This window comes from Armigeres subalbatus, chromosome 3 (assembly GCF_024139115.2).
Source record: "Armigeres subalbatus isolate Guangzhou_Male chromosome 3, GZ_Asu_2, whole genome shotgun sequence".
Lineage (NCBI taxonomy): Eukaryota > Metazoa > Arthropoda > Insecta > Diptera > Culicidae > Armigeres > Armigeres subalbatus.
Window position 1 is genome coordinate 142,670,967 of NC_085141.1, and position 22,008 is coordinate 142,692,974.

Genomic DNA, 22,008 nt, shown 5'->3' on the forward strand with positions numbered 1-22,008 from the left:
TTTATCATTTTTCGATTTTAAAATAAAACTGCAAACCAAACTGGCAATTCCGAGCAAGGCCGGGTACATAAAGCTAGTCGATAAAATGTATGGGAAAATCAAGTATTTTGCAAATTTATGGAAAATGGTGGCGGAAAGTATGAGGTGAAAAGATTGTCTCCTGCACTTAGTTCGCACTGATTAGTAGTCCAATAGTAATGTTAAATTTCGATTTTACTACCATTGAAAAAACGCCATCTCTTGCATTAATCATTTTGACTGGTACCTTATTCTTCATTAGCCTGAACGATAGCTTAAATTTACATGACACGGACACTCCATCGAGACGGAATCATTTGAGACTCAGTATGCTGAATGCATCACAGATTTCTCGCCGGAAGAAGCAAAAACAAAGAGTTGCAGCGATGAAATGCAGCGTCATAAAGGCTGCTTTATTTTCATCTGCGAAGATTTACGTTTAAATTGATTCTTATATGAGTAAAATAGGTGCCACCTGCGGTTTGCATGAAATGCAGTGAAGTTTGTTTTGATTTGTTTTGACAGCCACGTGCTCGCTCACCAAGGTTTCCGGTAGAGTCATGTAAAATTAAGATATATTCAATTGAAATTTCAATGGTTTTATCATTTACATCACAGAATCTTAAAATTATGATCTGGTACACATTCTGTTTCCAAATTTTACATTCAATTATGGATTCCGTCGTGGCTAATTTTCATAATATTTTACTGTGCAGAATACCATTCGAATTATTTTCAGAATCGCAAACAGATTCTGTTCAGAACCTTCAATCGGATTCTTTTCAGAATCTCAAATAGATTTCTTAACGAACTCTATATAAAATTTCATTCAATTTTTACAAGGATTCTGCCCCGAATCTGGATCGGAAATTTGTTCAGAATCGCGAATGGGTTCTCTTTAGAATTTCAAATTGATTCTGTTTAAAATCTGAAAAGAATTTTGCTTGGGATCTCGAGCGGATGCTGCTTAGAACCGCAATAGAGTTTTTGAAGAACCCCTTTGTTATTTGCTACGAAAAGTTATAGTGAACAACAAGTATAAAAACAAAAGATCAAAATTACAGAATCAGTTGCCACATGATTATTTGGGGAAACAGCATAGAATATTTTCTGCCAACTGAGCCGACAAGATGCTATGGCGAAAACGGTCAACTAAAATGATTCCGAGGATGTTGTTGTCATCCGCAAAGTTCAGAATCATATGCGACCGTGTTATGATATTTCCGTTCCTCTGCACGCCAAATCTCCTAATCGCACCCCTGAGTACAATTTTTCTAACAATAAATTTGAAAGTGCATCATCTTGCCTCAATCCATCTTAGATCACAACACGAGGTTGAGGTCGTCTAAAATCCGAATATTTGATATCCAGCCATCAAGCGTTGCTCGTATCAGCATAATCAGTTTCGCCGGAAAGCAATGTCCAAACTAAATCGTAAGCCGCTTTGAAATTAATAAACAGATGGTGAGTTTGCAAGTTTTACTCCCGGCATTTGTCAAAGGTCACCCTCAATCTGATCCGTCGTTGATCTGCCCTTACGAAAACCTACCTGGTATTCGCCGACGAAAGGTTTCTCAAGCGAGTTCAGATGGGTGATCTCTCTGTAATTGGCATACTATATACGGCATATATATATACGGAAATCTACGCCTTTCTACGCTTAGATGGGCCTCTCCCTAACAAGTTTTCTTAAAAATTGCAGGCAGTATTGACGACACACGTTAACTATTGTATACATATATCACGTGTGTATGAATTTTAGCGTAAATTTCATTGATTTTTTTATCAGTGTAGTCTGTGCACTTTCTTACAGATTAGAATCTGAGGCCATTCAACCTGGGAGGAGTGTTGGCCATCTCTAATTGGCTGCGCCTTCATTATTTATCTTACAAAATCATGAAGTTTAATCTGCCACATGCTGGGTTTCAGCACAATTCAGTTCCACAAACATCTGCAACCATATGTTTTAGGTTGAAACCTATTTTCTCTTCCGATATTATCGAACTGAATAAAATCATTTCAATTTAATTGAGAACTAAATAAAAATGGACATTTTAAGTACATAAAGCAAAGTCTAACATCTTGATACAAGATAATTTGTTTCAAAATTTTAAAATTCATAATTGATTACACATTTTAATTTCATTTTGCTGTAGATTTATTATATGTAGTGACATCCAACTGATTACTTATTTATTTAGTTATCGGGAATCAACATCAATTTTAGTTTTCGAATAGTTCTTACCGACAGTAGGATATCGATATCTCCAGCAGCCTTGCGACTAAAGGCGTAGGATTGCCAATTCGGAGATGGCAAGTTTGATTCTCGGTACAGTCTAGGATGTTTTCGAGTGGGAAACATTCTCGATACCCTGGGCATAGTGTATCCATTGTACTTGCCACACAAGATACATGCTCATGCAGTGGCGGGCATAGAAAAGCTTTCAATTAATAATTGAGGAATTGAATACTACGGATTTTTGCCGAGCTGCAGAAATGAAAGCTAAGTGTGTCCAGTTAAGGTCGAAAAACGTATATGTAAAAGTAACACGATTTGGTGGAATTAAATGGAATTGTACTAAACTCGTCTCATGACAGTGTAATATTTCCTCAATAGTTTCAGTCTTCTAAAATCTCTCAATTTCTTACCTGGCTTTATGGAAACGCGATGGTTTTTCTCTTCTAGTCTAAGTCGGATACTAGTATTCCTTGTGTCAGTTAATTTATGTAGTAAATGCATTAATTTATGAAGTAAATGCATCATAGTTCAGAAAGTCAGTTAAATTATTGAGACGTTCCGAAGTGTCTTTCCGTCTACCGTTCTCCGAAAAGGCGGTTTTCCTCGTGTGATCTAGCCTTTCCCATTTTTTCCAAATGGAACTCGTTTTCGTACCACTGCTTGAATCGAACTGGATGATGGTTGTATAACTGACAACAAATCATGCACATTGTTGTTTAAATGTTGGTTACTAGTCTTACTAACTACCCAGTACCCATGAAAGACAAAATTGTTTCAGCGCGGTATTCTATGTTACCAACTATTATCATATTTAATAAAAGCAGAATCATCATACAGAGTGTAGTTACTTGTCTGTCATAGACAATATTCACACTTTGGTATGATTAGGAGATTGAAGTGCAATAATTCTGTAATTTGAATACTGTATTGTGGTTGTATTGTCTATTTTGTCATTGACATTAGAACAATATTATCTCTAACATCCTTTGTTATTTTTTCTTTTATTCAAAGAATAGGTTTTAGGTTATAGAAGGTTGAGGTTGCAAATTGCATATTTGATGATAATTTATTTGGATGTAATCAGGAGGAAATTCACGGTATATTTGGTTGCATATTAGTGAAATATCGAACGCAAAAATCATTACATTTGTAACTGCTATAACTTTCGATTCCCTAGATGAAATATTTTGAAATTTTCATAGCAGACGCCTGGATGGATATTATATCTTTCGAAAGGCGAGTTCAGAATGGATGGACATTTTTTTCGTTAATAACCGTCACAGGCACACCGTGAAAATTTAGAATTTAAAGGCTTAGGCGGTGTACTTGATACCATTCTCCCTTCCGGAAATAGGTAACCATCTGCAGTCCTGATCAAATAGAGTGCAGTTATGCGAGATGAAAACTCATTTGAAGAAGAATAACCATCCCTACATGCTGAATCGGCATGTGGAAATGGCACAGTCATTGCAGCGTCGACACGGCGACACGTGGGGGCTTAACCTTCAGTGAAGTGCGATAAAGAAGGGATGATTTTTATGCGTGGAATGACAGTTTACGACGCTATAAGGTGAAGATTTATTGCGATGCTGACTAACATTACCATAACGAGACAAATGCAAAATACGAATTTCAAAAAAGGTCTATCGTTGTGGAAGAAAATAAAGTCGTAGTTGGATCAGTGATTCGAAGAAAAGAAGTCATACTTTCTTGAGGAATAATTGCCTCTACAATTGACTCAGAAATGCCCAATAAAAATTGGAAGCTGAAAAAGGACTTATTTCGTTAAAAGTGGGCTTCTTCAGCTAAATTGTTGCTTCAGGTAATCATTGTATTTGTTTTTCTTTATTTGTGTGAACCTTGAAATGATCTTCAGTTCTTCTTTTCATAATTATTGGGCGTAGCCAGGATTTCGAGTAGGGGGGCATCTATTTTAGGTCTTCTAAATTGTTATTTTTTCAGTAGTCTTTTAAAAAAACACATGAATATTAGTGCTGGTACTATTTCCTTCTAAGCTGCAAAAACTTTGAAAACAAATCCACAACCAACTGTAAAGGCTGGATCACAATAGCGCGTTGCGCTGTCAGCGTTTTGTACTAAAACGCGCCAATGAACGTGACGCATTCACGCTCACAATGCAACTTTCGCGTTGTGCGTTTATTTAACAACAACAATCATTAAAACAATAATGGATTTTAAAATGCATGATATATTGCTCATCAGATATTTTTGAATAAAGTGAGAAAATTATTAACGAATTAAGTATTCAGAAAGAATATAAAATTGGCTATAACAATTATTATAAAAATCCTGCATTCTTCCATAAGCTTTAGAAAACTAGAACCATACATCTGAATTTCTGAACAAATCCTCTGAAATAATATTTATTATAAAATAGGCAGAAAAACAATATGCAAGCTCCAGGAATTCCTTCGACAATTGCTCCAGACATTCTATCAGGAATTCTATCGGGGATTCTTTAGGAATGCCTCCGGCTACTTCTTCGGCAACGTCTTCAGGAATTCCACCACCAATTTCGCCGGGAATTGATCCAAAAATTTCACCATTATTTACTCCAAGAAATCCTCTACGAACTCCTTTTTCTGCAGGGAATTCTTGAGATAATTCTTTTGTGCTGTTTCTCATAAAAATTTCTGAAAAATTTTCCGTGAAAGTTTCGACTAATTTGTTTTCAAAAAATTTCAAAGAATTTATCCATGAACTCCACCGAAAATTTATACAGGAATTATACAGAAAATTAAATCAACAATGGAATTTTCGGAGGAATTCCTAGATTAATTCCTAAGGAAATCCGAAAGAATTCCGGTGGAAACTTCAAGATTTCCACTGGGAGAGTTTCTCCGAGAATTCCTCCGGGAGTTCCTCCGGGAATTCTTCCAGAAGTTCCACCGGCAGGATTTGCCCCGAGCATTATTCCAGTAGTTCTATCGGCAGTTCTTACGAGGGTTCATCTAAAAATTCTTCAGGGAATTTATCCAGAATTTCCTCCGAGAATTAATTCAGTCTTTCTGGAAATCAATTAGGTTTCTTCAGAAATTTATATAGAACTTCTTCCAGAAGCTTCTCCGAAAATTTCTCTGGGAGCTCCTCAGGGAGATCTCCAGGAGGTCCTCTGATGATACTGATGGTCCAGCTACATACCCCTACAAAGTTTTCAGCTTGATGAGATTTGTCTAAAAGATCCCAAGCAGCACAAATTGTTTCACTACTGAACATTTCACTGTGTTGCAACTATTCGGTAAGAAACAATCTTTGCGTATGTGCCATCAAATATAACTCTCTTGCAATCTAAAAAGCGCAAGAGGTGGAGCCTACGAAAACATCCTTCGAAGGCAGTAAAGTTGCAAAGTACTACAGCGGAAAAAAAATTTAGAACTAGATTCAATTTATATATATATATATTTATTCTCTGTGCAATAACAGCTGATCTGGTCATAATGGAGTAGCAACAACGAGCAGTCAATCAAGCTCAAGCTCAAACAATCTCTTGAATTTCAACCACCTTTTTCTGAATCGTAAAGATGCACAAGTCCAAGGGAATTCATTTCAGTACCAGTTCAATTTTTCCACGATTTAGGGCGTCGCCCTCCACCCCCCCCTGCCCCACTCTGGCTACGACCTTTTACTTTTTTACTTATGGATCCTGTACACCTCCGGTGGTGCAAAGGGCCGACTTGAAAGATCTCCATCCTGAGCGATGCCCGGCTATCGCTTTAACCTGTTGCCAGGTTAGATTTCGGTCGACTTCTTTTATTTCTTTATTGAGGCTTCGCCGCCATGAACCTCTGGGTCTGCCTCTGCTGCGATGTCCCGCTGGATTCCAGTCTAATGCTTGCTTACAGATTTCGTTTCCGCCCCTACGTAGAGTGTGGCCGACCCAGCCCCACTTCCGATCCCGAATTTCTGTTGTTATCGGCCTCTGGTGACAACGATGATGGAGCTCGCTACGACCTTTGTAAATTATTATTGTAATTATTTTTAAGATGGTTGGTCCATACCCGTTAAATTTAATTATGTTACGATACTTGCCCAACAGTGCTTTTTATAATAAAGTATATATTTTTTAAATCTATGAATTTGGTCCAAACAAAAAAATCGATATTAGTTTTTTTGCCTTTCTCGTACATCAAGGTGTACCGAAAAAGCTATATAATCACTCCAAAATGAATTTCTCATAGAGGGCCAACAAATCAATCCAGCTTGACGAATTGAGGTGATGTATGTCAGTGTATATGTATGAACGTTTTTTTTTTCTTCCTAAGCAATGGAGGGGGAATCTGCTCAACAGATATCCTGGGTTGTCCAGGAAGTGCGGGGTTAGGGACCACCTCCAACAGCAAACGAGGGAGGCAGGACTACATCCCCGACCCGCTAAACCGTTTCCATTGCCGCCAAGCCCATAGTCCATTCGGTACAACCAGAAAGTAATGCTTCAAAGGGGGCCAGTGCACGACGCACCCTCGAGGTTAGCTGCGTGTCCTTGCAGCATCGAACATCGTGACTCGCATTGCTGGCTTTCCAGGTAGCCTTACCACGCCCTATGTCCTCGGAAGGTGGAAAGGGTAGACTTCCTCTTCGATAGCCGATAAAACGGCGTTCCAGCCAACTACATCTTTACACATCCTCCGAACTAGGTTGTCCGGGGTAGTGTCCAGACCACATGTGGCAAGCATGTGGTCACGCATTGCGCAAAAACTTGGGCACACCGCCGTTTCCTCTAAACCTGCGCACACCAAACACTCGGGCGAGGCCGAGCAAGCCAGCTGCGTTACCTGCACTGTGCACTACCATGGGGTGCTTGCTGTTCACAGCTTTGCTGGAACAAATCAAACAATTGGGAGGATTCGTGCAGCATTGTGCCTTATGTCCCTCCAATCCGCAGCGTCGACAGAGCTTGCTTCTGTCAGGGCCTTCACAGTCCCATTGCTTGTGCCCCGGTTCCAGGCACTTGAAGCAAACTTCGGGTTGCTCGTATATGCGCACAGGGCACACCGACCATCCCACCTTGACGCTCCCTAACTTGACTACCTTGGAGGTATCCGCTGCAGATAGCCGAACCAATACTACCTGTGTCCTTGCCGGACCTTTCCGTAGCCGAACGGCTGCGGTGGGCGTCTCCACTTCACACTGTCGCCGCAGTGCCGTGACCCTTAGATTCACCTCCGTCGTGAGTGCCTTCACCTTGACCGTCTCGCCTAGGACTTCCTCCGCCAACTTCTTGTAGGCGGCGCCCTTTTGCAAGACGCCCCGCTTCAGCTCGAGGATCATCTCGCCCATCCGGGTACGTCTTATTCGACGTACGTCGGAGCCGAGTTCACCGAGCTTGACGTCACTCCTCATCGCCTTCAAGACGTCCGAGTACTTAGCCTCGTCCGTTTTGATGACTAGGGCATCGCCCCTGGAGCGATTGGCGCCTACCCTAGACTTCTTGCTACCCGCATTCGCCTGGGCCTTCTTTTCGGCCCTTGACGTTTTCGGTTTCCTCTTGTTCTTGACCAGGGTCCAGGAGGCGTCATCCCCTTCTATTTCCCTGGTCTGGAGCGGCTGAGAGTACTCAGCTTGCCATAACCCCTTACCACCGTCTTTCCTGGGTGGACGGACCATTCCAGGTCCTCCCCCGGTTTGGGAGGTACCATTCCGGGGTTCAGCTTCCCACCCTAGCAGCACACAAGTTTCACATAGATTACTGCGACTCATATGTGACCAGATTAGGTCACAATCACGTTACTGCAACCATTATTGCTTGAATTGTGCTGCTCGGGCAGCCCCACTACCCTTGTTCGGGGTAGTAACCCTCCGCGTTTTGGAGCGGCCCCCAGGGAGCTCATCCCCTGGAGAATGTCTCCCCCGTTTTTGTGTCTGCTCCGTTGGAGCAGTCACCCCAGACGTGCCCGCGAATACTTGAGCCTCAGTCTGGGTAGACTTTGGCACCACCGTCTTCGCTGGCACGCCCTCGGTCAATTCGACCTTGCCCGAGTCCGCGAATCCTTGGGCCTCAGTCTGGGTAGACCTCGACTCCACGGATTTCACGGGTTTACACTTTGCCGTCTCGGCCGCCTTCTCCAGCTTGGCGTCCAACATCGACTTTCGAAGTTTCAGCAAGCTCCTCTTGAGATCCTTACTGATATTATGCTTCGATGACGCAAAGTCGATGATGGCGTCCAGCTGTTCCGTCGCCACCCCGAAGGCCGAAAGCCCATCGCGTTTGCGGTTCATCGCCCCCACAATCCGTGAACCGTCTATAACCTCTACCAGCGTAGCCGGGGAGAAGGTTAAGTGACCCACGCTGGCGCTGCGCACCGAGCTGCCGACTATTGCCTCTGACCTCCTAGGCGGAGACCTGAACAACCCGCCTCTTGTATAATGTGGCGAATGAGGCTTAGCTTTTAAAGCCACGTAAATAAAACTACTACTACTACTACCCGAGTAACACACGTGTCTCATAGCAGTTTATGTGACATATGTAGAACCAAAACAAGTCATATTTAAGCTGCTGTAACCAGACTGGACAGAAATGTGTTACTAGGGTACCCACCTCTTGCGAAAGGGTTGTCGCCTACTTTTGATCCCACGAGTTGCTCGGGAAAAGAGGTCCACCACGCCAGACGACGCGGTGAGGTACAATTACTGTGGAGGGTGCCCAGGTACCCCACAGGCTCCGTTAAAGGCCTAGCTCATTATTTCACCCCCTGGCCATGCATCCCCTCGGCACGGGTTACTTAACGCCTTGGGATTAGGGGTTAGGGACGATGATCCCGTTGGTCGCACCCCCTCACTCTAGCTGTCAGAAGGACAACAGTGCCCAGGCTGCACTACCAGCTAAGTACAAAACCCTTAGCTGGCGGTCGATTGTCATCGGAAGACCCGTGGAAGCGTGAGATTGGAACTTGGGAGGACCAGAGCTGTGTAGGTCGCTGCTTCTCAGACGTCAACTCACCATTTCGCAGCCCTGTGTATGAGCGTGTGTATGTACATATGTGCACAATAAACTCACTAATTTTTTAGGCACTTATCCTTGACCGATTCGACGGGAACACTTCTCCAAATGACACTTACAGATGTCCCTCTGCCATCTTATACAGTACAAAAGGAAGCTTCTTAAAAGTAATTTACCTGTATAGAATATCAGATCCTCATGTTGTAATTGGGCAATTTATTTACAAATTTTGAGATAATAACCATTTTGATTATGTGAAGATGATCAATAGTACCCATATTTGCAATTACGATCATAATTTGTTAGAATTATAATGAAGCTGGGTCATTAGGCCGAAGGCCATTAGACCGAATGGTCATTAGGCTGAATGAAAACTGGGGAGTGAGAAGTGAGTAGTGCGAAGTGAGGAAGAAGTAGTAATTAAGAAGGAAGAAGGAAGAAGGAAGGAAGGAGAAGGAAAAAAGAAGAAGAAAGGAAAACGGGAGAAAGAAGGAAGAAAACGAAGAAAGAAGAATGAAGAAGGAAGAAGAAAGAAGGAAGAATGAAGAAGGAAGAAGAAAGAAGGAAGAAAGAAGAAGGAAGAAGGAAGAAGGAAAATGGAAAATGGAAGAAGGAAGAAGGAAGCAGGAAGAAGGAAGCAGGAAGAAGGAAGAAGGAAGCAGGAAGAAGGAAGAAGGAAGAAGGAAGAAGGAAGAAGGAAAAATGAAGACTGAAGAATAAAGAATGAAGAAGAAAAAAGAAAGAAGGACGAATGAAGAAGGAAGAAGGAAGAAGGAAGAGAGAAGAAGGAAGAAGGAAGAAGGAGGAAGGAAGAAGGAAGAAGGAAGAAGGAAGAAGGAAGAAGGAAGAAGGAAGAAGGAATAAGGAAGAAGGAAGAAGGCAAAATGAAGAATGAAGAAGAAAAAAGAAAGAAGGACGAATGTAGAAGGAAGAGAGAAGAAGGAAGAAGGAACAAGGAAGAAGGAAGAAGGAAGAAGGAAGAAGGAAGAAGGAAGAAGGAAGAAGGAAGAAGGAAGAATGAAGAAGGAAAAAGGAAGAAGGAAGAAGGAAGAAGGAAGAAGGAAGAAGGAAGAAGGAAGAAGGAAGAAGGAAGAAGGAAGAAGGAAGAAGGAAGAAGGAAGAAGGAAGAATGAAGAAGGAAAAAGGAAGAAAGAAGAAGGAAGAAGGAAGAAGGGAGAAGGAAGAAGGAAGAAGAAAGAAAGCAGATGGAAGAAGGAAGAAAGGAGAAGGAAGAAAGAAGAAGAGAGAAAGAAGAAGGATGAAAGAAGAAGGAAGAAGGAAGAAGAAAAAGAAAAAAAAAGGAAGATGGAAGATGGAAGAAGGAAGATGGAAGAAGGAAGCTGGAAGATGGAAAATGGAAGAAGGAAAAAGGAAAAAGGAAGAAAGAAGAAGGAAGAAGGAAGCAGGAAGCAGGAAGAAGGAAAAAGGAAGAAGACAGATAGAAGAAGGAAGGTGCAAGAAGATCTTCTAATTTTTCACTTTTTGCTAATTCGGCCTAATGGCCATTCGGCCTAATGACCTTCGGCCTAATGCCGATTCGGCCTAATGGCCTGACACCATTATAAAGTAATTGTGATGCAAAATCAATTTCGGTATCTTGTAGCTGTCCACAGTGACAGTGAGATTTTTATTGATACCAAATAGCTATTGTTTACACCTATTTCTTCTTGCTTCTTGCCACAGAAAAAGCAAAAACAAAAATAATGGATGACTTTGGAAAAGGTTGGAGTGGAATGCAAGAAATGTAACTGGAAGGTCAAGTAAACTCAAAGCACGATTAAATATCTACATCTTAAAGCAAGTGAAAAATATTACTGTATGGTAGTCAAACAGCACTCGCCGTTAATAATAATATAATCTTCTTCTTCTTCCATATATAAAATTAACTTTACATTTCCTACAAGACAGTCCAAAGTACGTTGATTGCAAAAAACGGTAACAACAGATCCGTTTTGGATTCATACTAACAGAGTGTTGACATCGGTTGCTGATGTGGGGCACAGTATAACGGAAATAATGAATAAGTGCACAATACGTTCACTGCAAAACGCCAGATAATTTCCAATTCGGATGGATAGCGCGTATGTGCGCTTGGTCGGTCCAGTAAATCAGCATTGTTAGAGCTTCAGTTCAATTTCTCACGTTCGTGCGTGTAACGAATTCATCGATGTTATATCAAGCAAAAGTTTTGGATTTCAGTTGTGGATTTATTTTAATCAAGAAATGGTTCCGTTATAACTATGTCGTCGATGAGTAACAGTCCTGCAATTAGATATGGAACAAAAGCCCCGTAAACCATAGTAGAATTAACATCATCGATAATTTATTGAAACAGATTTTCCATGTACTCCACACTGACATACATACTCACAAGCCACAAGTTTATAAATTACTGAAAAACTTCATTCCCGTTCACATTAGAATTATAATTCTGTGACAAATTATATCTTACACCATGCGTACTATAACTTCATGTGAATCTATCTCTTTATCCTCCCTTACTCGATGACCCCTTCAATATCCAATTAGGGAGAATTTTCTGTAGCACTTTCTCCTCGACAAGTATGCCCAAAATAATTGTATTGTTGTTCAATTTTTTTTACACATAGTTTTACATAAAAATGTGCACGGTACGGCATAAGTCATTGCACAACAATGGCTTAAACATCCAAAGCATGTACAATACAGCCATTAATCAAAGTGACTGCGAAGTCAAGCTTCCAAGTAGCTTGTTGAAACTCACGCTTCTTTGCTTCTCGAAGGGGTACTCATCTTCGAAATTTAGAAGTGTTTCTCTCAAAGGGCGCCCGAAGGATATCTACCACCTACCTGAAATTCTTTTGGAAAGCATCTCGTAAGAACTGTTCACTTCCAATGTTTCAAGCAACGTTTCAGCCGGCATCATCCACCAACCAATGGGGGGAGGCGGTGTAAAATGCATTAGGCTTGGAACACAACCAAAAAGTGTCTCATAATCTAAAAAGAATAAAGAGTTTTTCAATGTCAATATTCAATTGAAAAATGCTATATTTTCCATCAAAAACCAAATAAACTTATCCACAAATCAAATTGACTGCACCAGTCTTTTATATATACACGGCAAGTTGTTTCATCTTGAATCATTCCCCCAATTTACAAACCCCACCAGTCAGTGCTGTGATCCACAGTCCTTTCGAATTACAAGCTACTAAAGAATCGTCCATTGAGTGTTATCACGCTTTCACGTCAACAACTCTGAAACGCTCGAGTGATTAAGCTCCGTTGCTGCTCGAAAATATGTTCATTCTAGCGTGAAATTGTTCCGGCCAAGAATGGCTGAAACACAGAAGATGACCATTGCCCTCAGACTTGTTGAGGACCAAATTATGAATTTCAATCCCATCGTTTCGTATGCCGTTGCTCTTTACCATAACTGCCACCCACTTTCCTGATCGTATTAAAGGTACACTTCCCCGTTAAACCATTGTTTATTGGTTCAGGCGGCCCACTACCATCCCCATGGCAATGGGACGGTCACATTCTCTTTTTGGCATTGTTTGTTCAGTTGGTTCATGGAAATATTAGGAAAGTACGCGAGTGGAGGTTCAACATTCCGAAAGCTGTCGAGAGGCGGTTGACGCGAAGGCGAAGGGTAAGCAAATCGAGAGAAAATTGGATTTATATGCTTTTGCTATTTTTTTCCTTTCTGCAGAAAATATATGAAATCAGTTATCACGGTGGGAATACAGCAGGGGCATATGCCTTCAAGGGTTCCACAATAATAAAATTTCATATTCAAAAAGCTGCGAAGTTTATGGTAGAAGAAGTATAATCTTCGATATGTTCAAGTTACCAACAGACTTTTTATACAATGACTACGAGAATTCATATCAAGTTCAAATCTTTGAATAATGTTCGCCAAACGATGGCTAATTTTAGTTGATTGCAAATGTCTGATTATTCTGCTATTATAAATGGTGTGTGTGTGTGTGGTACACAATAATGAACTTGGAGAATGCATGCCACGTGATAGCCGTTATACGGCAGCGCTATGTATTGGCATTCATTGTAAGCATTCACGCCTCAAGCTCATCGCAGCAACCCGGAATAACTCGTCCTCTTTCAGTAACAATCGATCGGACAGGTAAGACGTCTTTACACGGTGCTCCCTTTCCCCAAGCTAAATGTCTGAGTTGCACAATGGCGATCCTGCCAGCAGTTTAAATTTTCAATCGAAGCAACCTAAGAAACCATAGGAAGCAAATTTTAAATGCTGTGAAAAAAAAAGCGTTCAATTTTGTGATATAATACATTATTGCTACTGAAGACAAATTTATCAGGTTAGTGAAAAAAATATAAAAAAAATCGAAGTAAAACGAAGTGCATCGAGCGGGTCATGTTGACCGCGCTGAGCGGGTCATGTTGACCGCGCTGAGCGGGTCATGTTGACCGCGCTGAGCGGGTCATGTTGACCGCGCTGAGCGGGTCAAATGGACCGCGCTGAGCGGGTCAAATGGACCGCGCCGAGCGGGTCAAATGGACCGCGCCGAGCGGGTCAAACGGACCGCGCCGAGCGGGTCAAATAGATCGCGCCAAGCGGGTCAAATTGACCGCGCCGAGCGGGCCAAAAAGGGCCGCGCCAAACGTGTCCAATGAACCGAAGTGAGCGGGTCAAGTGAACCACGCCGAGCGGGTCAAGCGGACCACGCTGAGCGAGTCAAATGGACCACGCCGATGGTGTCCAATGGATTGCGCTGAGCGGGTCAAGCGGACCACGCTGAATGAGTGGAAACAGACACATAAAGCGGATACTTGATATCGCGCTAATATATTCAAATGGACCATGAAGAGCAGGGATCATGCTGACTGCAGAAACAAAAAAAAATGGTAACTAGTTAGAACGATTACAAACGATACTGAATGTATGCCTCTGTTTTGAATTATTGTTTCATTTTACTATTCCAGAAAAAAATTATTCGCTAAATAAACCAAAATGTTTAAATCAGTGAAATCCACACGTCGTATCGAGGATTCCGACTCAAGTGCCGATGAAGCTTGCGGCGAAGTAATCAAGGACCAGGTCGATGTCGTAGAGACCGAAGAAGAGGAACTTCAAGAATCCAACAGCGACACTGATAACTCGACCGGTGATGAAGTTGACAACCAAAACCAGGAAAGCGAATCCAGTTCTGACGGCGGCACACCAGACACACGTTTGTCAAGGCCCCCATCGAAATCTCCGCCGGCCGATGTAGCGAAACATAACGATTCAAGTCATCCGGCGTTGGACCGTACCAATGCCGACCGGATCGACAGGATGGAAGAGATGATTGCCAACATGAACAACTTCATGAATCGTTTTGAGGCACATACCAGACCAGCACCGACCGACAATGACGATGGATGGAAGTCTTCCAATGACGTTCATCCACGCGGAAGTGGTGAAAATTCCTCTTCTAGCATCCGGTGGGATCACCTGAAACCATTCCCATCTGGCATTGCTGCTAACAAGATGTGGGAGGAATTCAACCGCTACGTAGAGAATTTTGAGATAGCAGCGTCACTCAACAATGTGAACGACCCAGTCAAGAGGAGCCAGCAGCTATTTCTCTCCATCGGCGATGAGCTGCAAGCAGTGGCGTAGCCACGGGGGTGGTTTTGGGTACAAACCCCCCCCCCCCCAAAGACAAAATATTTGGAAGAATTTTTTTTTTCGAAAAAAAAAAGTTCAGAAAACCCCCCCCAGACCAATTTTCTGGCTACGCCACTGGCTGCAAGGAATAGTGAAAGCAGCGAAGTTGCGCCCAAAGTTGACGAACTCGAACTGCTACAGGACTCTTGTTACGAACATCCAAACCTACCTCCGATCGATGACGGACACCGCAGCCGAGCATGAAGCTTTCTCAAGGATGAAGCAGGAGAAGGGTGAATCGTCAGTTGCCTTCCATGCACGGCTAATGGGCAAAGTAAGATCGTGCAACTACAGCGCACATGACGAGGATAGGTTTGTACGAGCTCAACTGCTGTCAGGCCTCAGAAATCGAGAGCTGGTGAAACAGTCAAGGACATATGGCTACGACACAAACTTCATCGTCAAGTCGGCGACACGGAATGAAGCATTCGAGTCGGAGAATGGGCATTTGGACGAATGTAGTGTATTACAGATAAGAAACGGCCGGACCCGAGAATCTAAAGGAGGATGGAATCGTAAGCGCCCAGGTGCAGAAGAAAGACCAGCTGGACCACAAGCAAAACAGCAGCGAAATGCCGAGTTCAACCGACGTACACAAGCACGTCGCACGCGCTGCATTAGATGCTCCCTATTCAACCACAGAAACGGACAATGCCCAGCGACAAACCGCAACTGCAATGAGTGTGGCAAACGTGGTCACTTTGCAGCAGTCTGTCGCCAGAAACAAATCAACGTCATGCAAACCACACAACACTTCAACCGATTGGATCGGCTCGAAGACCCAGACGACGATGTACAGGACAACAAACAGGTATTGAACGATTGATTGCCATCCTTACGCAAATAATTTTGAAATTAACTAAAAAAAATAGAGAATAAAATACAAAAGAAACGAGAATTTTAATGAACTAACACTAATTGCAAAATTTTCATCGCATATCACATTCCCACGCACATAGCTCGTCAATGCTCTTAAACTTGAGGATGCAATCGTAGCTTGCTCCATCGGATCATCGACCCCCATACGCTTCCTTATCGACTCGGGAGCAGATGTAAACGTCATCGGAGGTATTGACTGGTCACGTTTGAAGCAAGAAGCACAAACGGGAGTTGCAAACCTGGAAATCATCTACGAGTCGGAAAAATCTTTACATGCCTACGCTTCTGAAAAACCAATGGTCGTCGAGTGCACAATCAAAGCCGATATTACAGCAGTGGGAGCTACCAACACTGGTACTCGTGCAATCTTCCATGTGGTACCGAAGGGAAAAAGGTCGCTACTCGGGCGGTCTACTGCAAGTGACATTGGAATGTTACGCATAGGCCATTTGATCAACAACTGCGAGGCGCCACAAGCAACCCAACGTTTTCCGAAAATGCCGGGAGTGAAGATCAAGTTTAGTATGGACCCAACTGTTCCTCCCACAAAAAGCGCGTATTATAATGTCCCAGCAGCATACAGGTGAGCTAGAAATATACTTAATCGATGAAACAATTAGCGACCATTTATGAGCGTGCTATTTATATCAAAATGCTTTAAAAACTCCCAAACATTTTAAATGGCCTTCATAGATTTATTGTACAATTATCCCTAAATTTGCCTCTGCAACTTAGGCACACAAAAATTAGCTGTTCAAACAATTAACAATTCATCCATGACTACTAGTATGACCGTAACACCTGATAATTTATAAAACAACAAATATTAGATCACTTTTGGTAATAGCATTTCTAAATGTTGATTACAGGAAGGCACACGTCAAAGATTGGAAGAAATGGTTGCTCAAGGGATAATAGAAAAGGTCACATCGGCGCCAGGCTGGATAAGTGGCATGTCTGCCGTGGCAAAAGGGCGGAATGACTTCCGTCTTGTAGTAAATATGCGAGCCCCCAATAGAGCAATTAATCGTGAATATTTTAGGCTACCCCTACTCGAAGAAATGAGAGTCAAGCTCCACGGAGCTAAATATTTCACGAAACTCGACTTGCGAAACGCTTTTTACCACCTGGAATTATCCGAAGAATCTCGTGACCTAACCACCTTTTTAGCAGAAGATGGCATGTACAGATTCACCAGGCTAATGTTCGGGGTGAACTGTGCCTCGGAAATATTTCAGCGCGAGATGACGAGAATCTTTAAAGACGTAGGTGACAATATAATCATCTACATCGACGATTTCCTAATTTTCTCAGATACCTTAGAAGCACTACGAACAATGGTAGCAAAGGTATTGATAATATTAAGAGCAAACAACTTGACGTTGAACATGGCCAAATGCGAGTTCGATAGAACTAGAATACAGTTCATAGGTCATGAGCTGGATGAAAAAGGCTTTCACATTGACAATGAGAAAATAAAATGTGTTCGAAACTTTAGAGAGCCTACATCCCTCTCAGAACTCCGGAGTTTCCTAGGATTGGCGTCATTCCTAAGCCCATATTTGAAGAACTTTGCACACATCTCTAGTCCGTTATGGGCTGCCACCACTTCCAAATCATGGTCATGGGGACCAGAACAAAAGAATGCGTTTGAATTGGTTAAGCAAAACATTATTGAGTGCACGGTAGCACTGGGATTTTTACTGAGCTGGATAAGACAGTTCTCTATACAGATGCTTCTCCGGTCGCTTTGGGTGCCGTGCTCGTGCAGGAAAGGGCAGAACAAGCACCGCGTATTATCAGCTTCGCGTCAAAATCTCTGTCTCCCACAGAAAGAAAATACGCACAGAACCAAAGAGAAGCATTAGGAGCTGTGTGGGCGGTGGAGCATTTCTCCTATTTTCTACTAGGTAGACAATTCACGCTACGCACAGATGCTCAAGGAGTCGCATTCCTTCTCAACAGAACCAGAGAAGATTCTAAGCGAGCGTTGACACGTGCAGACGGATGGGCTCTTAGGCTAAGCCCATACAACTATGACATCCAATATGTACGCGGTGTGGAAAATATTGCTGACACACCATCCAGACTATACAGCGGGGAAGATGCACCGTTCGATGATGAGAACAGTCCATGGGAAATAGCAACGCTTGAAGCAATGTCAACCGAAATACTAACCGTCGCAGCAATCCGAAATGCAACAGATCAGGACGAAACTCTGCAGAAAGTAATCAGTGCTTTAGAAACAGGAATTTGGCCCTCGGATTTGCGAAGATATCATACGGTCGAGAAGGATTTATCTGTTAAAACGGGATTATTGTGAAAATCGGATGCGCAGTAATACCCAAAGCACTGCAAACTCATGCTTTGGAGGTAGCGCACGAGGGACATCCGTCGATCGCAAAATGAAAAGTATAATGCGTCAGCGAGTCTGGTGGCCAGGGATGCCTAAAGATATAGCTAACTGGGTTGAATCATGCGAGATATGTTGTATCAATGGAAAGCCAGAAAATACCACACCCATGCAACGCGTTTTTGCTCCGAGAAGTGCTTGGAGCACCGTTGCACTGGATTTCAACGGCCCGTATATGAAATTCGGTGGTATTTTAGTTCTGGTAATAGTCGATTATAAATCGCGTTACATAATCGCCAAGCCTGTTAGATCAACTAAATTTGAATATACCAGGAAAATACTTGACGACGTGTTTGAAAAAGAAGGTTTTCCAGAAGCCCTAAAAACGGATAACGGTCCTCCATTCAACGGACAAGATTTCGCCGAATATTGCAAGCAAAGAGACATAACATTGGTATTTTCCACACCACTATTCCCACAGCAAAACGGATTGGCCGAGAGTACTATCAAAGACTAAAGACGTCACTGTAGAGCTCATTCGAGGGACCACTTCTAGTACTGCATTTGGTCCCTCGGTACCCAAGTTTGACATTTCGATGAATATCTTCACTTTCACCGACCTTGCAATGCAGTAGCCTATGGCAACAAGTCAATTAAAGTTTGGTACGAGACAGTTGCGACTGTTTACGTAAATACAAACCGGGAAAATCCTGTATGGAAAACCAATGCGGAATAAACTCTTAGTTTATAGCTATCAAGCTAACTGATGGGTTGATGACCATTGTGGTATGACGATACTGTAAAATTTTGAACGAAGTAGTGTAAGTATCTATCACGTCTGATCAGTGAGGGTCAGTGTTGGAATTAGCCAAGGTTTGCTCAGCAGGATATGTTGCCTCTATTATGTGCTGCCTGTCTGCAGAATGTCCTTCGTGTCGGTAGCCATCAATGTGAATTTTACTAGTTTAACTCGCAATGGAACAGAACGGCGATGGTACCGGTTAAATTTGATAGCTGCCCCACGAGAGGAGCCGGCCAAGGGCCGAAAATCTCGTTAATAAAGATAAATAATAATAATAATAATGATAGCTGGCCCAAATATTTTCTGTTAAATATTCCCATTATCGTCGCCATTCCGTTCCATTGCGTTCAGCTCTTAAAGGTTGATGCGGTTTTATACACGGTGTCTTAATGGGGAAACATCAATTTAAAAAATCTGTGTATACACCGTCAATCTGCGGAAGTGGACATATCAATTGATGATCTTCTATATCATCTTTCTTCTACGCCTGAGGGCAATCATAGCATATAGTTTTTCAAAAGTGCAAGGTTATAAACATCCTCCCTCCCTCCCTCCCCCTTCATACGGGAGCTTGGCAGAAGGAAGGTCGTGCGATATGTGCCATCACAAATATTGCCCTCCGCTCGCTTTCAAATCGACTTCTATATAAAAACATTCTTCATGCCTGCCGTATCCTAACGGAACTATCAATTCTATACTTTCGCCTCTAATGCTATCATGAACATGTACGTCCAAGTTTGGAAGATGATATTAGCATTTCCATATCATTGTAACTTCAACATTGTTTTCTCCTATTTATTATACTTGATCTTCATGATGTCTTCGAAAAACGAAAAGTTTACTACACATCTAATTGTAATAATTAACTACTAATTTGACTTTTCGGAATGATTTGGAGGAGGATGAGGTGGAATACGAGTTAATACGGCGAATAAGGAGTTGATGTTGGGAGCGTCATCCAGAGGGTGCGTCAGGAGGTGCTTCAACTGCTCAATCTCATGTTCGGAATGTGTTTTCTCCTCTTCATCTTGAGTGTTTATAGGAGACTCCGGAATTTTAAAGTAATATTCCGAGCGCCATGCTCAAAACACAGCCAAAAAACTTATAAGGTCGAAACGGTGCGTACAAATCCGTCATAAGACGCAATTCATTGTCGGAATCAGTCTCGGAATCAGTATCACAAATGATCACTACAGTTTCCGCTATTTCGCTACTTCCAGATTGTAGATAGATCTAGAACAAAAGAAATGATTAACCCTAAAGTTGATACAAATACAAATCGACTTCCATTTTTTCCGATGTTTTGGTTTACATAACAATTGTCAAGTTGCCTTAGCAACACATAAAGAGGTACTGGTCACTTAGCTCAGTACTAGAATCAAGGTGATTTTAATGAATGGTTATGCAATTTGATGGCCTAGTACTTCATGAGCACTGAAAAACAGAACAATTGTATGAGACATGAACGTCTTAATTAGTCTTTGGTACTATGAAACTGATCAATAAAGCTATGTCAGTGGCTACAACGAATCAAACAAATTACGCCGATGAATTACGAAAAGCTGTACATGCCCACAATGCAGCTGCTCATAGCATCACGAAAGTACCACCCGAAGAAGTAATGTACGGACGAAAAATTAAAAGAGGATTACCTTTGCTAGAACCTGGTGAATCTACTCTCGACGATGACTTATTGCAACTCAGAGATCGCGAAGCCAAATTAGCCGGGAAACAGCGTGAGGATGCACGACGAGGCGCGCGCATTTGCAGGATCAAGCCAGGAGATGAAGTGATAATCGAACGCCAACACCGTTCGAAAGGAGACTCTCGTTTCTCTCCAACCAGATACACAGTTATTGAAGAACGAAACGGCAGCCTTACACTTAATACTAGAGATGGCAAGTTGGCTAAGCGACACGTATCACAAACAAAAAAGGTGAAGGTATGGCGCGATTTACGAGTATGTGCTGGACCACATATTTCAAACCCACAAAAACCAAATCAATCCGAGATTCACCAAGAAACATCAAGTCGAACCATTCGTAACAGGCGTGCACCCGCATTCCTTCGTGACTATGTTCCAAATGTTGAAAAATTGACGTGAATAGAATCCTCCATTAAAATGAGTAAAACTGGAAATATCATAAATAAACTGATTAAGAACTAATCGTTTTTATCCTTCCAGAAAAACACCCCACCTTACAAATATTTCCCTCTCGGTTAGGCTCACCAATCAGTAGTATAATGCGCTCGATGTAGTCATCTGCAACAACAAAGGTCGATGAAATAAATATACCTACAAAGAATAGAAAATGATTTTGAATCCTAGCTACAACAAACAAATTCTAAGCCTTACTTACCCATGCATTTTATTCCGAGGATGTAATCCTAAGTATATTTCATAAATTTTTACGACATGTACCGAAACAGTCAATATAAACAGTCAAACTAAAATTGTCAACATAAAATTGACAATTGCACGAACCGAAAACTTTAAAGAAAGGTACATATTGCACTCATGAGAATTCAGTCCGTATCTAAACGTAGTTCAAACAGAAAATATAAACATTACGCTAATATTCAGACCGCATCGTGCTTTCGTGCTGTGCGGTTCTTTCTCTTGCGGAAGGAAGTTTTAATACTACCCGAAGCTATTTTAATTTCAACAGTGCTTCTCAGCGCTATTTCTACCCACTGATCCCGTTACGATCTTTGCAAGGACCCGTGCCTTCGTTTTACGTTGGACCCGTTAGTGGAAGTAAAATTCCGACAAGCGGTGGTAATCCTGCAGGGACACCGTTCTGGGAAAAACCTCTAAGAAGGTCACGTCTCCACGCTCAGCAATGAGTATTAATAAAAACAAGAGGAAGGGGAGTCTCTGAATTCTCCACTTCCTTCAAAGAAACAAGGTTTCAAGACCGTCCTGCCCAAGCGCGGAAAAATAGAAGGAAGCTGGAGACTTCAGATATTCCTTCTAAATCTAACGTTGACATTATTTCTTCTCCCATCGAACTGAGCAATCAGTTCGATTTGATTAATAACGAATTTGAGGAAATCGAATCTACCTCTAGCCCAGGTGATTCGATTC

The 22,008-nt window shown here is 42.1% G+C and overlaps 3 protein-coding genes across 4 annotated transcripts in view; all 3 read left to right on the plus strand.

Annotated features, from left to right (window-relative positions):
- The window catches only part of LOC134221217 (gonadotropin-releasing hormone receptor), a 304,164-nt gene that overhangs the window by 46,520 nt on the left and 235,636 nt on the right, over nucleotides 1-22,008 (plus strand). Inside the window, exon 1 of one of the 2 annotated variants that reach the window (XM_062700416.1) lies at nucleotides 12,734-12,846. The exons of the other annotated variant lie outside the window; for it this stretch is intronic. The gene's annotated coding sequence lies outside the window, so the exon portion shown is untranslated. Of the gene's footprint in view, nucleotides 1-12,733; nucleotides 12,847-22,008 lie in introns of those variants that run through there. 2 annotated transcript variants of the gene reach the window in all.
- Nucleotides 13,428-14,838, plus strand: LOC134222022 (uncharacterized). Its single transcript, XM_062701176.1, has 2 exons — nucleotides 13,428-13,534; nucleotides 14,160-14,838. The coding sequence occupies exon 2, from the start codon at nucleotides 14,188-14,190 to the stop codon at nucleotides 14,836-14,838; it is 651 nt and encodes a 216-aa protein (XP_062557160.1). The 5' UTR covers nucleotides 13,428-13,534; nucleotides 14,160-14,187.
- The window catches only part of LOC134222023 (uncharacterized), a 63,320-nt gene continuing 56,399 nt past the window's right edge, over nucleotides 15,088-22,008 (plus strand). The window contains exons 1-2 of the mRNA XM_062701177.1: nucleotides 15,088-15,697; nucleotides 15,846-16,348. Of these exons, the coding sequence (XP_062557161.1) occupies nucleotides 15,104-15,697; nucleotides 15,846-16,348 (1,097 nt within the window). The 5' untranslated portion in view covers nucleotides 15,088-15,103. The remainder of the gene's footprint in view (nucleotides 15,698-15,845; nucleotides 16,349-22,008) is intronic.